At 44.3% G+C, this 15,183-nt stretch overlaps 1 protein-coding gene across 5 annotated transcripts in view; it reads left to right on the top strand.

The window, feature by feature from the left end:
* The first annotated feature begins 2,052 nt into the window (after nt 1-2,052).
* LOC114898454 (protein DDI1 homolog 2) overlaps nt 2,053-15,183 on the top strand; it is a 36,959-nt gene continuing 23,828 nt past the window's right edge. For 2 of the 5 annotated variants that reach the window (XM_029227964.1, XM_029227959.1), the window contains exons 1-3: nt 2,145-2,392; nt 11,860-11,989; nt 14,596-14,832. In XM_029227964.1, coding sequence (XP_029083797.1) covers nt 2,255-2,392; nt 11,860-11,989; nt 14,596-14,832 — 505 coding nt within the window. In that variant the 5' untranslated portion in view covers nt 2,145-2,254. Of the gene's footprint in view, nt 2,393-10,982; nt 11,081-11,859; nt 11,990-14,595; nt 14,833-15,183 lie in introns of those variants that run through there. The other 3 variants (XM_029227960.1, XM_029227961.1, XM_029227963.1) reach the window with 3 other exon arrangements.

Genomic DNA, 15,183 nt, shown 5'->3' with positions numbered 1-15,183 from the left:
TATGCCAAAGTCCATCTGCCATAATTCAAATGGAGGGACATATACCCCATGTCTTAATGGGAGGAATGTCATGATTACATTATAGCATGAACATATAAGATGGAAGATATTGCCGTGGCCATCTTTGGAAAACAAAATCATTCACATCTGGGCACCAACAGAAAAAAATGTAACACAAAAATCTGTCAGCTCATGATTCCAACTTCAGCTGAACCCTTGATACCATCTGGCAATTCTACATCATTTCTCTACTCAATTTGCTTCAAGTTACAATGGTTATTTCAAACCTTCTCTGCTGTAGTAGGCGCTAGGTATGTCTCACCTAAAACCTGTTACAACCCCTCCCCTGCCGCACCCACCCCCCCCCCCCCCCCCACCCCCCACCCCATTCATACCTTTTAATGAGGTGAGAAAACCTAAACACTCACTTTTCCTGGCTTTTTTTTTTTTTTTTGCGGTACACGGGCCTCTCACTGCTGTGGCCTCTCCCCTTGCGGAGCACAGGCTCCGGACGCGCAGGCTCAGCGGCCATGGCTCACGGGCCTAGCCGCTCCGCGGCATGTGGGATCTTCCCGGACCGGGGCACGAACCCGTATCCCCTGCATCGACAGGCGGACTCTCAATCACTGCGCCACCAGGGAAGCCCCTTCCTGGCCTTTTCTTGCATCTGTGTGACACAGTTCTGGCCAGATGTAAGCAGAAACCTACTGGGGGACTCCTGGGCAACCTCTTGCTTGAACAAGAAAATGATGCATGGGGTGGAGGCAACCAGCTATATCATGACCTTCAGGGAAAGGCCAAAAGATTTGCCAAAATACTGTCCCTTGTATCACTGAGTCACTGAACCAATGCTGCTGTCTACCTCCAGGCTTCCTATCTCATAAGAAAAATAAACCCTCACTTGCTTAAGCCATTGGTAGGCTTTCTGTACCTGATAACAACCACTCTTCTCCACCCCGCCCCCTCCCTCCACTTTCTGTCTTTATGCTCCACAGAAAACCTTCCCTCTTCCCTTACAGAGATACATCTTCAGCTAGTCTTTCGCTTACTTTCTTGCCACCAAACCTACCTACACTTACCTGCATCCATAGCCATCCTGACCCCTCCTTCCCTCCTGTTATAATAGAAGAGGGTGTCCCTACTCCGTGGATGGGGGAGTGGGGAGTAAATGAGGAGATGCCAATCTTGTATCCATTGTATCCTCCTCTTTCCGTTTCGGTTTTCTGACTCATCCTCATGTTTTGGGCTTCTATTTCTCATCAGCTATGTGGCCTTAAACAGGCCATTAAAGTAACACATATTTTATCGAGTGGATTCTAAGCTGTGCCCAATAAAAAGCACTGCAATAGGTGCTGGGGTTTGCCAGGGCTAGGAAAGAAGCAGTCCAAGTAGAGGGAAAACTATTTACGAGGCAGGGAAATGGAGCTTAGGAGGAACTGAAAGTCACAATGTGGCAGGGAGGGCAGAGTGCAGACAGGGCTCAGGAGGCAGGGCTGAAGAGCAAAGCAGGCGCCAGTGAGCAGGGGTTCGTGATTTTGGTTTTAACCCTAAATCATCAGAACAAGAAGAAAAGTAAGCTGTCTGAGCCTCAATTTCTACTTTGGAAAATATGTCTGAGAACAATCTGCTAGGTTCTCAGTCTCCTGTATCAGTTTGAGAGTTCGTTAAGGGCAAAGACCTGTATTTTTACGCATTTTTGTACCCATGTGGCTATTTGCCAACACGCGCTCAATAAATGCCTGTCGGATGAATAAATGAGATTTTGGAGTCCTCCACCGACGTCACTTACTAAATCAAGCAATTAATACTTATTTCTTTCTCTTCGTTTGCTCCCCTTTCCTCGCCCTTCCACCCTCTCCCGTCCCCAGAGCCCTGCAATCCTCTCCTACTTCCCGCCTCCCCTTCCCAGCTCCGCCCCTCCGCTGCGCCGCGAAGGCGGAGCGGGTCAGGCGGGCTTTACGGCATCGGCGTTGCGGCGGGGCGGGGCGCCGGGCGGCTGGCGCGCTTGGCGGCAGCGGTGGGAGGCAGGCAGGCCGGCAGGCAGGCAGACGAAGTTGCAGGCGGGTGGTGGTGGCTGTACTTGCTGGTGAGGGTGGGAGGGAGTGAGTCACTTAGCGTGTGTGAGGGAGGGAAGGAGCGAACGGGCGGGCGAGCGAGCAGCCCGCGCCGTCCGCCTGCAGCACCAGCCAGGCCCCGCCGCTGCTGCCGCCCCGCGCCGAGGCCGGGCCGAGCCGAGCCGGGTCGGGCCCGGGCCATGCTGCTCACCGTGTACTGTGTGCGGAGGGACCTCTCCGAGGTGACCTTTTCCCTGCAGGTCGACGCCGACTTCGAGCTGCACAACTTCCGCGCGCTGTGTGAGCTCGAGTCCGGCATCCCCGCAGCCGAGAGCCAGGTACGCTGAGCGGCGAGTGGGGCCTCCCTCCGGAGCTAGCCCTCCCGCCTCGGGGCCTCACGCACTCCTTTTGCTGCTGGTGAGGAATTGGGGGGTGGAGGGGAAGCAGGATGGCCATTCCCAGCCCACCCCCGCATCCGGGAGGGAGCTGGAATCGGTGGCTGCCCCCATACGCCCCAAGCGTGGGGTGGGGTGCTGGGGGAGAGAGCGGAGAACCTGACCGCAGACGCACCCACTGCAGCCTGAGGAGCGCGTGCACTGTCGGGCGGCCCGCCCCACCTTGTGGCTCTTTGACCCCTTCTCTAATTTCTTGAGTTTGGGGTGTCGGCGTAGACCTAAGAAGAAGCCGTAGGTTTGCAAGAGTTCATGCATTCTGCTTCCCCAACCAGAAATACCAGTTTGGATCACTGTGGTAGATGGATGTTCATGTGCTTTTTTGGAGAGGGCTCCTGCCTAGGTAAACGTAATTTACCTTTAAGTGTAGAGATTTGCGCTCGAAGTGAAGGGAAAAGTTTGAGACTTGCACCACCTTGTTTTGAAGCCTCTGGAAATGCTCTTTTCCCTACCACATGCGTTTCTGGTTAAATTATTATTTTTTTAAAGTAATTTATTAGTTCAACAGAAACTATTTCTGTGGTTTCTTCCCTGGTAGTAGGCCAAGATTCCTCTTTCTTTCAGGTCACAGTTCAGTTTGGGTGAGTTCAAAGCTCAGTGCTAGATGAGGATATTTGCTTAAATATGGCCTCAGTGTGATTTGGTTGTTTCATTTCCCTTGCCCTGCTGGAAAGAAATTAAGCTGCTCTTACATTTTAAGTAAGCAGAGTAATTTATTCTTAAAATGCTCTGACGCTGCCACCAGACAGATTGGGTGGCAATAACTCTGTGGCCTTCACACTGAAACATCTAAATCCTGACTTGATAAGTGGGCCTCGGAGGGCATAGTCTAAACATTAAGAAAATTATAGAAGTCGTCCAAGGCCCCAGAAGGTAAATCTTGATTTGCTACTGCAGTTATGAAATAGTTCCAAAAACTATTGCCTCACTACAGCTTGTTCTGCGCTGTGCTACGGTAAACAAGTGTGTCAATATTTTGTTCAGAAGTGAGTATGATTTCTTTACACTTTGAACTTTAGGACCTTGGCATAAGCTGAATATCAAGAAAGAATTTATTTGGGGGCACAAGGTGTCACTCAAATAGGCATTCTGGCAAAAGGGATTTCTTGGAACTTCTGTAAAAAAAACAAAAGAATCCACAAAAACTCAGGAACCAGCTCCTGTCAATGAATCCCTCAGGTAGAGAGCTAGAAAAGAGCAGTTTAAGTAGGGAGGAAAAATCAACTCAGATTTTTGAAGGTGGCTTTTTCAATTGTTTCTCTTCCCTCTGGCTGTGCTTTTACCCTGGTTATAATCACCAGCTGGTAGGGGAAATAAAAAATTAAAATGTAAATTGACTTTGTTGGGCTTGGGAGAAGACAAAGATTGTGATTTCTGTGTTCCTGCACTTTTTGAGATGGCTGTAGCCAAAAGAGGGTGTCAGATCGAAAGACAATTAATTGTATGGTAAGGCAGGCACTGTCCTGCCAGTGCGGAAGGTTAGCAGTACCTTACTAATTGAACGGTTAGGCTAACTCCACATTCTTTCTTATTCATTAGGTCAGTGTTTTGGCATTCACTTCCTTCCCAAGCCAAATTAGCATATGGAAACCTGGGCTCCAACTAGTGTTAAGCCTGTATTACATAGCCGGTAAACAGCTCCTGTTTTTCAAGTTTGTTCTGTTGGCTCCATTGTAACCTAACACAGTGTCTATTTTAGGATGTCTGGTGGTCCGTTGTCTTTCAGTTGCTTGCCCATCAAGCAGGAACAGGATCCACCCTAGGCACTTGAGTCATTTCCTTTCACCAAGTCATAATAGTAAATATCATTGTAGTTTTTAATGCACAAATACATCATTTTCACTTACTTGGGGCCTCCCCCCACCCCTCCTTTACCTCCCAGGGTTCTCCCATATTACTCCTCTTCCCCTTCTTGCTCTCCAAGTTCTCCTGGTCTCTTTACCTTTACTCCTCTTACTTCCCTTCTCTGTTCTCGTTCCTTCACCTCCATTTCTGACTCCATTTCTAACGGGAATTTTTTTTTTCTTGTTTTTGGCTATTCTTTTCTGTTACTGTGTGTCCAGACCACTGGTCTGCAAACTTTTTCGGTCACGTATCCCTCTGAGTAAAATGTTTTGGAACATGCATCTGTGTGATGTATATAATAAATAATATATATGAACTAATGGCGTATGCATAATATAAATGCATGTATATTACATGTATATAATAGCTGTAAACATCAATTATATACATGAAGTAATACCTTAGGTCATTATAAACAGGCACAGGATAGAATTTAAGGAAGGATAAACTAAAATGGAAATGCAAATTCTAATTGTTTTCTTCCTACATCCTTAAAGAACTGTGTTGCATGTCTGCCCCACATTAAGGATCACTGGTTTATTATTCAGTCTTTCAACATCAGCATCGACTGTGCATAAGGATATGCTTGGAAAGGGTGTTAATTTTTAACAGCTCTAGTCTGATTACAGTAGTTATAATGCAGTGATAACAAATTTAGAATAGGAACAATCTCCACTTGCACATGTGATTGAAGCTGGGCATGTTCCATCTCTTAACACAAGTGTGGGTTTGGAAGCCGGTCATGGCCCTGTTTGATGCTTTGATGCAGACTTGGCTAGAGGAACTTCAAACAATTATTAAGAACTTAGCTTCACTTGAAATTAATATCTTTGCATTTTTGAAAGATTGTTATAATTTACCCCTGTAGGTGGCATGTGGTTAAAAAAAAAAAAAAAGTGTGCAGAATGTGTAAGAACTCTCAAATGAAGGCATATTTAAATACCAAATAATAACAGTAACTGTATGATCCTGGAAATGCAGCTCTGCACACAGCATGATCTGTTTTGTTTAAAATAAAAACGATTTTGTTTATTTTTATTTATTTATTTGTATATTTATTTTATTTTTGGCTGCGTTGGTCTTCGTTGCTGCACACAGGCCTTCTCTAGTTGGTGGTGAGCGGGGGCTACTCTTTGTTGCGGTGCGCAGGCTTCTCATTGCAGTGGCTTCTCTTGATGAGGAGCATGGGCTCTAGGCGCTCAGGCTTCAGTAGTTGTGGCACGTGGGCTCAGTAGTTTTGGGGCACAGGCTTAGTTGCTCTGCAGCATGTGGGATCTTCCCGGACCAGGGCTCAAACCCGTGTCCTCTGCATTGGCAGGCAGATTCTTAACCACTGCGCCACCAGGAAAGTCCCTGTAAAACACTCTTTTATTTATTGTTACTATTTTTAAATAAATTTATTTATTTATTTTTGATTGTGTTGGGTCTTCGTTGCGGTGTGTGGGCTTCTCATTGCGGTGGCTTCTCTTATTCTGGAGCACGGGCTCTAGGCACGTGGGCTTCAGTAGTTGTGGCACATGGGCTCAGTAGTTGTGGCTCACGGGCTTATTTGCTCCGCGGCATGTGAGATCTTCCCAGACCAGGGCCTGAACCCGTGTCCCCTGCATTGGCAGGCAGATTCTTAACCACTGCGCCAACAGAGAAGCCCAAAACACTATATTAAACCAGTAGAAACAGAATTTCTATTGTAGCTGGTTTTGGCATGTTTATTTTCACAGGTAATTTTCATGTATTTCTTTTCTGATAAATACCACATATTCATTATAGAAAACTTGTAACATATAGAAAAGGAGAAAAGAACACCATTACTTGTTACCTTATAACTCAGAGATAACTGCAGTTTGCTTTTTAATGTATTTTTTTCTTCTTATATAGTTACAATATATCTTTAAAACATATGGCCTGAACTGTAATAAACAATTTCATACCTTTCTTCAGTCAACACTGCATTGTCAGCATTTTCGAATAACATTTCAAATTCTTGCAGTTTATCATTTTAATGGCCACACAATATACCATCATACAGATGTACTGCAATTTATTTAACAGTTTTCATTTTGCTGTGCTTTTTTTTTTTTTTTTTTAAGAAGGAAAGGAGGGCTTCCCTGGTGGCGCAGTGGTTAAGAATCCGCCTGCCAATGCAGGGGACATGGGTTCGAGCCCTGGTCCAGAAAGATCCCACATGCCACGGAGCAGCTAAGCCTGTGCACCCCAACCACTAAGCCTGCACTCTGTAGAGCCCACGAGCCACAACTCCTGAAGCCCAGGCGCCTAGAGCCCATGCTCTGCAACAAGAGAAGCCACCGCAATGAGAAGCCTGTGCACCACAACGAAGAGTAGCCCCCGCTCACTGCAACTAGAGAAAGCCCGCACGCAGCAACAAAGACCCAACACAGCCAAAAATAAATTAATTAATTAATTTTTTAAAAAACCTTTAAAAAAAAGAAGGAAAGGAGGGAGGAGGGAGGGAGACAAGAGAGCTTGTGTTGGTCTATTTATTTATTTAAAATTTGGCTGCATTGGGTCTTCGTTGCTGCAGGTGGGCTTTCTCTAGTTGGGGCGAGTGGGGGCTACTCTTCGTTGCGGTGTGCGGGCTTCTCATTGCGGTGGCTTCTCTTGTTGTGGAGCACGGGCTCTAGGCACGTGGGCTTTAGTAGTTGTGGCACGTGGGCTCAGTAGTTGTGGCTCGGGGGCTTTAGAGCGCAGGCTCAGTAGTTGTGGCGCACGGGCTTAGTTGCTCCGCGGCATGTGGGATCTTCCCGGACCAGGACTTGAACCTATGTCCCCTGCATTGGCAGGTGGATTCTTAACCACTTTGCCTCCAGGGAAGTCCCTTGCTGGGCATTTGAATTGAATTGGGGACATTTGGAAGCAGTTATGAGTAACATGTCCATGGATACCTATATATTAAGGCTTTTTTTTTTTTTTTAAGAGGACTCTAGGATATCCCTCAGGTTTCTGTTTTTTTTGTTTTTAATTTTTATTTATTTATATTTATTTTTGGCTGTTTTGGGTCTTCGTTTCTGTGCGAGGGCTTTCTCTAGTTGCAGCGAGCGGGGGCCACTCTTCATCGCGGTGCGCGGGCCTCTCACTGTCGCGGCCTCTCTTGTTGCGGAGCACAAGCTCCAGATGCGCAGGCTCAGTAGTTGTGGCTCACGGACCTAGTTGCTCCGCAGCATGTGGGATCTTCCCAGACTAGGGCTCGAACCTGTGTCCCCTGCATTGGCAGGCAGATTCTCAACCACTGCGCCACCAGGGAAGCCCTATACTTAAGGCTTTGTCTCCATTTCTGATTATCTCCTCAGGATAAAGTCTTAGATATGGAATTGCCAGGTCTTTTGGGAGGCTTTTAGTAACTTGTCAAGTTATCTTCCAGAAGGGTTGTAAAAGTCAAGCTGACTATTACATGGGATGGTATGTGTAGATCACTTGGCATATAGTGGGCTTTCAGCTAATGGTAGATACTATTATGAAGCCATTCAAATGTGATTCCAAGGGTTTCGTGGCCAGTTTATGATCCTTAATGCTAGAAATGTACTGTTATGATATCTGTTGATTGATTGAAATCTCTCATTCAGAGACCAGGAAACATTTGACATCATGCCTAAAGGCTTTGGAGTTGTATTAATTAGTGTATTGTTAAATATTGGTTAAGATGAGAATTCAGTCTCTAGGGTGCCTCCTCTGGAGAAGTACTAGCAGTTGTGCCAGTTTTGGAGATTAAGACTTGTAGCAGGGCTTCCCTGGTGGCACAGTGGTCGAGAGTCCGCCTGCCGATGCAGGGGACACGAGTTCGAGCCCCGGTCTGGGAAGATCCCACATGCTGCGGAGCGGCTGGGCCCGTGAGCCATGGCCGCTGAGCCTGTGCGTCCGGAGCCTGTGCTCCACAGCGGGAGAGGCCACAACAGTGAGAGGCCCGCGTACCGCAATAAAAAAGACTTGTAGCTGTATAAATTTTTCTGTTGTATGTTCTTATAACTGGCAAAACTTGAATTTTGAGCCTTATAACCTTTGAGCTGGGTATTATGAATGGTAGAAAGTATCACCAATGCCATAAACAAAACTCATTTTGTTTTGACTGGTAGAAATTTGAAACCATTGGTCTACTAGATACTCATATTAAGTTGGAAAATCATTCAGATTTATTCTGGAACTTAAGCTGCAGAATAATTGTCTTAGATTCTTAAGCCTATTTTAACAACAACAAAAAAAAACCCAGTTCTTTGTGGCAGTTATAATTTCAACTAAGCTACTGTTTATCTCATCTATGTCCTTGGACAAGAATGGTATACACCTGCTGCTTTGTCAGTATGAAGAATGTTTGATCCTTACCCACATTCTGCAGTCTAGTATTTTTAGGAGATTGGGGCAGATAGCAGTCTTCCATACTTCATGTTACATGTTGGATGGTACTGACTACCTGGATCTTACATTTTTGTTGTTAGGTCAGGCCGCCTTCTTTTTAAAAAATTATGTTGTCTGCTGAGGAAAAACTGTTTAGCTGAACAGTGATGGAATGATGTATGGCATCTGTAAAATGGGAATCCAAAGAGTGAGGGGTTGGTAGTGAGTGCTCCTTTCTTCATATTCAGGGCAGGGGATACATTGAGCAGTGGACAGTGTTTGATCCCCCTGGTGAGTAGAGGCCCTTAGGAGTGATAGGTGGCTTAATAGCTCTTGTAAAGGTCACCCAGCTAATTCACCATGCCACTTTGGACTTATATTTGGGAAAGTTGTATGTGGTACTAGGCAAGAGTATGGGCTGTAAAGTCAGGCAGATGTGGCTCCAATCCCAGTTCTCTTCTCAATAGCTATGGAGCCTCAGGTCACCTAACAGTAATTTGTTTCCCTGTACATGAAATGAATGGGACAATTAATATCTACTTCATGAATTGATTCTGAGACTTAAACGAGAGGATATGAGGATTAGGTGGAAGACTGCGAGAACCTAGTAAGATGCTGGCTCCCAGTAGGAGCTCACTCAGTGGTAGCCGTCTGCTATTTTAATATGGCTTTCCATGTAGCATTTCCAGCCTGAAGAAAATTCAGTGATCTTGTGGATAGGAGCATTCTGATTCTCCTGAGTTTGATTTCTCGTTGTAGACAAGTAAATGTTCTCTTATAAGTACAATTAGAGTACATTGACTGATCATGTGTCTCTAAATATACTGATAGTTGAATTTCTGACCCTGGAAAATTAAGGAGTAGGCCTTAGGCCACTGGTGCTTTCATTATGGTTGCTTCACAAAGTTGAAGCCCCCTTGTAGGAGCTGCCTGCATGGCATTTCTCATGTCTGCCTCTTTCTTGCTGCACACCTCAACCCATGACACTTGTCACTTCAGATTTGTGGTGGTTTTTAAAGCAATCCCAGAAGTTATAATATGACTCAGGTTGTATTGCAAACCATCTATGTTGATTCTGGTATACTTTTACTATGAGATATATGCCTAAATAAGGGAGAGTGAATGGGTCGATAGAATGACAGTTGCAATCTATTGTAACAAATTTTAACTTTGCAGGTGAGGGTAAGAACTAACAATACTTTTTCTAGTCCTGTATAGAACTTAAAAAATATAATTCAGCCTACAAATTCTGCAGATCATTTTTTTGTTTAACCCCAGAAGTATTTAATTTTGGAAGGAACTAAATTGAGTTTCCTGTTCTATTTCTCATGTCATTGCAAATTCTGAGATCAGATATGACAGATCTTTTTTTTTTTCCAGTTTAAATCCTGTATTTTTCAGGCTCTGTGTCAGGCAATTTTACTATGAGAGCTATGAGGACACTTGAGGAAACATTGTAAAATGGTAGTGTAGCAGAAAGACCTGGAAGGGATAGGTGTAATGATTATCTAGCCCCAGCTGCTTGCTTGACAAATGGGAACTGTGAAGCCTGGACCAGCTGAGTGTCGGGGGCCCTGTCAGAGCCAGGACAGAACTCAAGTTCCTCAGTTTGCCAGTGGCCTCGTGGAAAGTGAATTGTCGGGAAGAAAACCTTTCAAAGCCAGAGTCTGTTCTGAATGCCCCTCTACAGAGTAGGTCATGATGCGGGTTAGGTTTTGTGTTCCTTCATGGTGAAATCATAGTATGCCCTTTGTCCCTTTTCTTTCCACAGCCCGTTGTTTCATCTATTTTTATGCTCTCAGGCTTTCTTCAGTGTTCGATTGCACATCATAAAACTGTTTTCCTTAGTAATACATCCCTGATCCTTTTTTCCATCTGTGTTTAATTGTTCTTTTTTAAATTTCTTCCACTGTTATCTTCCACTCATAAACATAAAAGTGATAAAAGTTTGGGGAAGGTCGAAGAGAAGGAAGAACTCAGGAAGCTTGTGTGTGAGACCATTTAAAAGTGGACACAGTACAGTCATGTACTGCAGGGTGACTGGAGTTAACAACACTGTATCATATATTTGAAAGTTGCTAAGAGTAGATCTTAAAAGTTCTCATCACGGGGGCTTCCCTGGTGGCGCAGTGGTTGAGAGTCCGCCTGCCGACGCAGGGGACACGGGTTTGTGCCCCGGTCCGGGAAGATCCCACATGCCGCGGAGCGGCTGGGTCCGTGAGCCATGGCCGCTGAGCCTGCGCGTCCAGAGCCTGTGCTCCGCAACGGGAGAGGCCACAGCAGTGAGAGACCCGCGTACTGGGAAAAAAAAAAAAAAAAGTTCTCATCACAAGAAGAAAAATTTATAACTATATGGGGTGATGGATGTTAACAAAGCATATCATGGTAATCATTTTACAATATATACATATATCAAATCATTATGTTGTACAACTAAAACTAATACAGCGTTGTATGTCAATTATATCTCACTAAAACTTGTGGGTAGGGAGTGAACATATTATTTAATAGTATTGCAGTTATCATCCCCAGAATAAATCATTCCCATTTCCCTCCCTGCTCAATATTAAATCTAAAATTGTCTACTTCCCATAGATTTATTTGTCCTTTAATTCAGCAGATACTTGGGCATTATTTATCTACCAGGCCCCTGTTCTAGGCATTTGGGATATGGTGAAAAAAGTAAAGTCCTTGTCCTCAGAGTAGCTTACATTTTAGTGGGACAGAGAGACCATAAAGAAAAAATATATAGTATGGGAGGTGAGGGTGCATTTTAAATATTAGGGAGGCAGTGTTTGATCAGAGACCTTAGTCTGAAGAGGCAGTGTTTGATCAGAGACCTTAAAAAAATGACCCGGGAAAGAACATTCCTCAGGTAGAGAGAACAACAAGTGAAACAGCCTTGAGGGGGAAGTTGCTGGTATTATTTGAGGAATAGCAATCATGGTATGAGATGAGGTCGTGGGGGAGCCAGGGAGCTGAATTGTTTGGGCCTAATAGTCGACGAGAAGGATTTTGGCTTTTATTCTAGGTATGATGGGAAATCACTGGAGGGTGTTGAGCAGGGAGTGACATTCTCTAATGAAGAGGAAAACTGTTGTCTTTCTGTTCTGTGCCATGTTACTTCTCGGTGCTTTATACTATTAAATATTTTCTGGTTGCAGATTGTCTACGCTGAAAGACCTCTCACAGACAACCACAGATCACTGGCTTCTTACGGCTTAAAAGATGGCGACGTTGTGATTTTACGACAGAAGGAGAATGCAGACCCTCGCCCTTCGGTGCAGTTCCCAAGTACGGCATCTCATAATGGTTTCACAGCCCTGGCAAGCATTAGTAGATAGCGTAGTTCAGAGTTTTGGATTTGCCTTGGATTCAGACTGCCAGGGTACAGATCCTGACTCTGCCACTTGCTTGCTGGGTAACTTCGGACAAGCTAACACTCTAAGTCCATTTCCTCATCTGTAAGATGTGTGTTATAATTAACCACAACTCCTAGGGTTGATGGGAGAATAATGCATGTAAAACCTTCAGCACATAGCAAGCCGTCAATAAATATTAGCTTCTTTTGTTATCAGTGATCATTTTATCCTTGAGAAGGACTTGAGACGCTGCATATGCCTCTGCTTCCTGGCTGACTTCTGCTGCTTTGTGTCTGGCATTCAGTGGTAGGCCTTTGCTGAACATTTTACAGTCAGCCAGGCACTTGCACCCACATTTCAGGTCATCTCATAACTTTTGTAGGGAAGAGATACCTCTTGACAATTTTTAAATAATATCTTCATAGCTAGTAAGTGAAGGCACAGGATTTAAAACTTGGTGCTTTCCCGTGACACTGAGCCTTATGAACCTTAAGCAGCTGACCACCACATCCTGGTTCTTTCCCACCATCTTTGTTAATCATGTAAAAAGAAACTTATTTATCTTAGATGCTACATCTAGAATCTGTGCATTGGGAGTTAGGAAGTGTCTGTGTCCTTGAAGTAGTGTGCAGAATTGTGTGGGCGTCTGTGCATTTGATGGGGAGAGGGTCCATAGCTTGCTTCTGATACTCAAAGGAGTTTAGGTGTCTGGGTGATGACCGACTCCAGTTTAGAACACAGTGCTTCCATTCAGCCTGAAACTGGAGCTATAAGAGACCATCAAGCCCTGTTACTTTCAGATCCAGATTACATTATTCCCTTGGGGCTACTGTTAAACTTCAGAAAGGGAAGGGGTTCAAATAAGCCAATCAGTAAAGCCCAAATCTTCCTGTAGTTAATTTGGTGAAATTGTTAGTTCTGAGATTCACTGTTTCTTGTTTTTCCTGTGCTGTGCCACAGGGACAAGAGAGCCAGTAGGTGGGGGAGGGGAGGCAATTCTGATCTATAAGGTAAACAAGTTTTTCAAAATTATTCCGAAGTGAGTGGACTCTCAAGATAAGTATAACAAGGTTGAGATAAAAATTTCTCAACCCATAAGGAAGACCCACCCATATATGGTTTGCTGGGTGACCTAGATTAACTACCTCACAAAGATCATCTTATTCACTTCACTTTTTCATTGGTTCGAAGTTCATGTCCATGTACACGTACACACACACACACACACACACACACACACACACACTGCCAGCTGAGGTCTGTTTGAAGAAAAGTGCCTACTTGAACCCATGCTAAGAGGCACAAACCTTACTCCTGAGTTTAAGCGTTTTCTTTTTCTCTTTGAAGTCCAGAAGGCTTCAGGACGGCCCCAGACTTGGAGCAGGTGCAATCATCAGATACATTTTGGGGCTGAAGAAATGTGGATTCACTCAGTCTTAGCCCATCGTTCTGGTTATACCTAGGGTTTTACGTTTTTTGTTTTCTTTTTCCTATTTAAAAACACAGCTCTTTTTTTCAATAACAGCTTTATTGAGATATCATTCACTACCATACAATTCACTCATTTAAAGGGTACAATTCACTGATTTTTAGTATATTCAGAATTGCCTAACCATCACTATGATCAACTTCAGCACATTTTCATCATCTTTACAAGAAACTCCACTCACCAGCAGTCATTCCCCATCTGCCCTCATGCCTCCTCGCCCCAGGCCACCGTCAGTCTACTTTCAGTCTCTGTATTTTCCTATTCTGGACATTCCATAAATGGAATCATATAATATGTGGGTCCTTGAGGTAAGGTTCCCTTTTATTTTCCTTTCACTTTAGTAAGGTCAGCTCACCTTGGATTATGGAACCTGGGAGTGTGGCCTGTGAACCTGTTAAATCTTTTGGTGTACTGAGCACTGAGAACCTGTGCAGGTTTCTTTTCTTGTTTTTTTCTCTCCCGTGAAACGATTACACCTACTCACTTTCCAGGGTATGAGAAGAGTTAGCAGTGATGCACAGATGAAAGTGTAAATTCAAAGAACTAATAAGTGTGGCACATACTTGTAGAAGTTAACATCTAACATTTATGCTGTTCACTTGATATGTATGGTATTCTTTACCCAAGGTGTCAGGGCTCTTTGGAGCATATGTGAAAGCAGACTAGGATTTTTCTTAAGAACCACATCGAGCTTTATGTGGTTATGTTTGAGATTGGCTTTGCTTTTTTAAAGACATAAGTAAGTAAAAACTTATTATCCTGGGATATTTTATAAGCCAAGAATTTGGGATTATTACCATTGTCTTCCTATCCCTACCTCTACTCCCCAACCCTCTGTTTTTCTATTCTTTCCTACCTATTCACTCCCGGACTGCAGTCTTTGTATTCAAGGTCAGCGTGAGAAAGAACCAGGGAAAGGGCATTCGGAATGTCTGTGATTACCATCTACTACTACTGCATACCACATATGTGCAAATCTGCTGTTTCCTTCAAATACTTGTTTTTATGGAGTCATTTGAAGTAAACTTCGAATCGATTTTCCCCAACAGACTTACCCCGAATAGACTTCCGTAGCATAGCTGTGCCTGGCACGTCAAACACCCGGCAGCGCCAGCCAGCAGGAGCACAGCAGTCCCACTCATCTCCTGGAGAGGTAGCTTCATCTCCTCAGGGCCTGGACAATCCAGCCTTGCTCCGAGACATGTTGCTGGCCAACCCCCATGAGCTGTCCTTGTTGAAGGAACGCAATCCACCCTTGGCAGATGCTCTGCTCAGTGGAGATCTTGGTAAGCTTATGAAATTTGAAGGCTGTCAAGCTGACCTGAGGTGAATAGTTGTATCACAGCAAATGTGGAGAAACTCAAGCAACTGGTGTGTTCAGCCCACTGTGTCGCATGTTGCATTGAACATATCAGTTGGTCTGTGAGAGGTAAATTAGTGCTGATGTCAAAGGCTGAGTTAGTTGGCAATAGTGACAGTTTTAGGGCTATGTAGAGTTCTGAAGCAGCTCAACCAGCACCTTCGTTTTCCTTTCCTTCCTTTTTTTTTTCCCTAATCATTTTAGCAGTGTATAACCCAGGTACAGATTTTTTTTTAATTGAAGTATAATTGATTTACCATATTGTGTTAGTTTCAGG

The sequence above is a fragment of the Monodon monoceros genome, unplaced genomic scaffold (genome assembly GCF_005190385.1).
Source record: "Monodon monoceros isolate NGI ecotype Baffin Bay Population unplaced genomic scaffold, NGI_Narwhal_1 Super_Scaffold_18, whole genome shotgun sequence".
NCBI lineage: Eukaryota > Metazoa > Chordata > Mammalia > Artiodactyla > Monodontidae > Monodon > Monodon monoceros.
The sequence above is the reverse complement of the archived record's forward strand: the minus strand, read 5'-3'. Positions and strand labels throughout refer to the sequence as shown.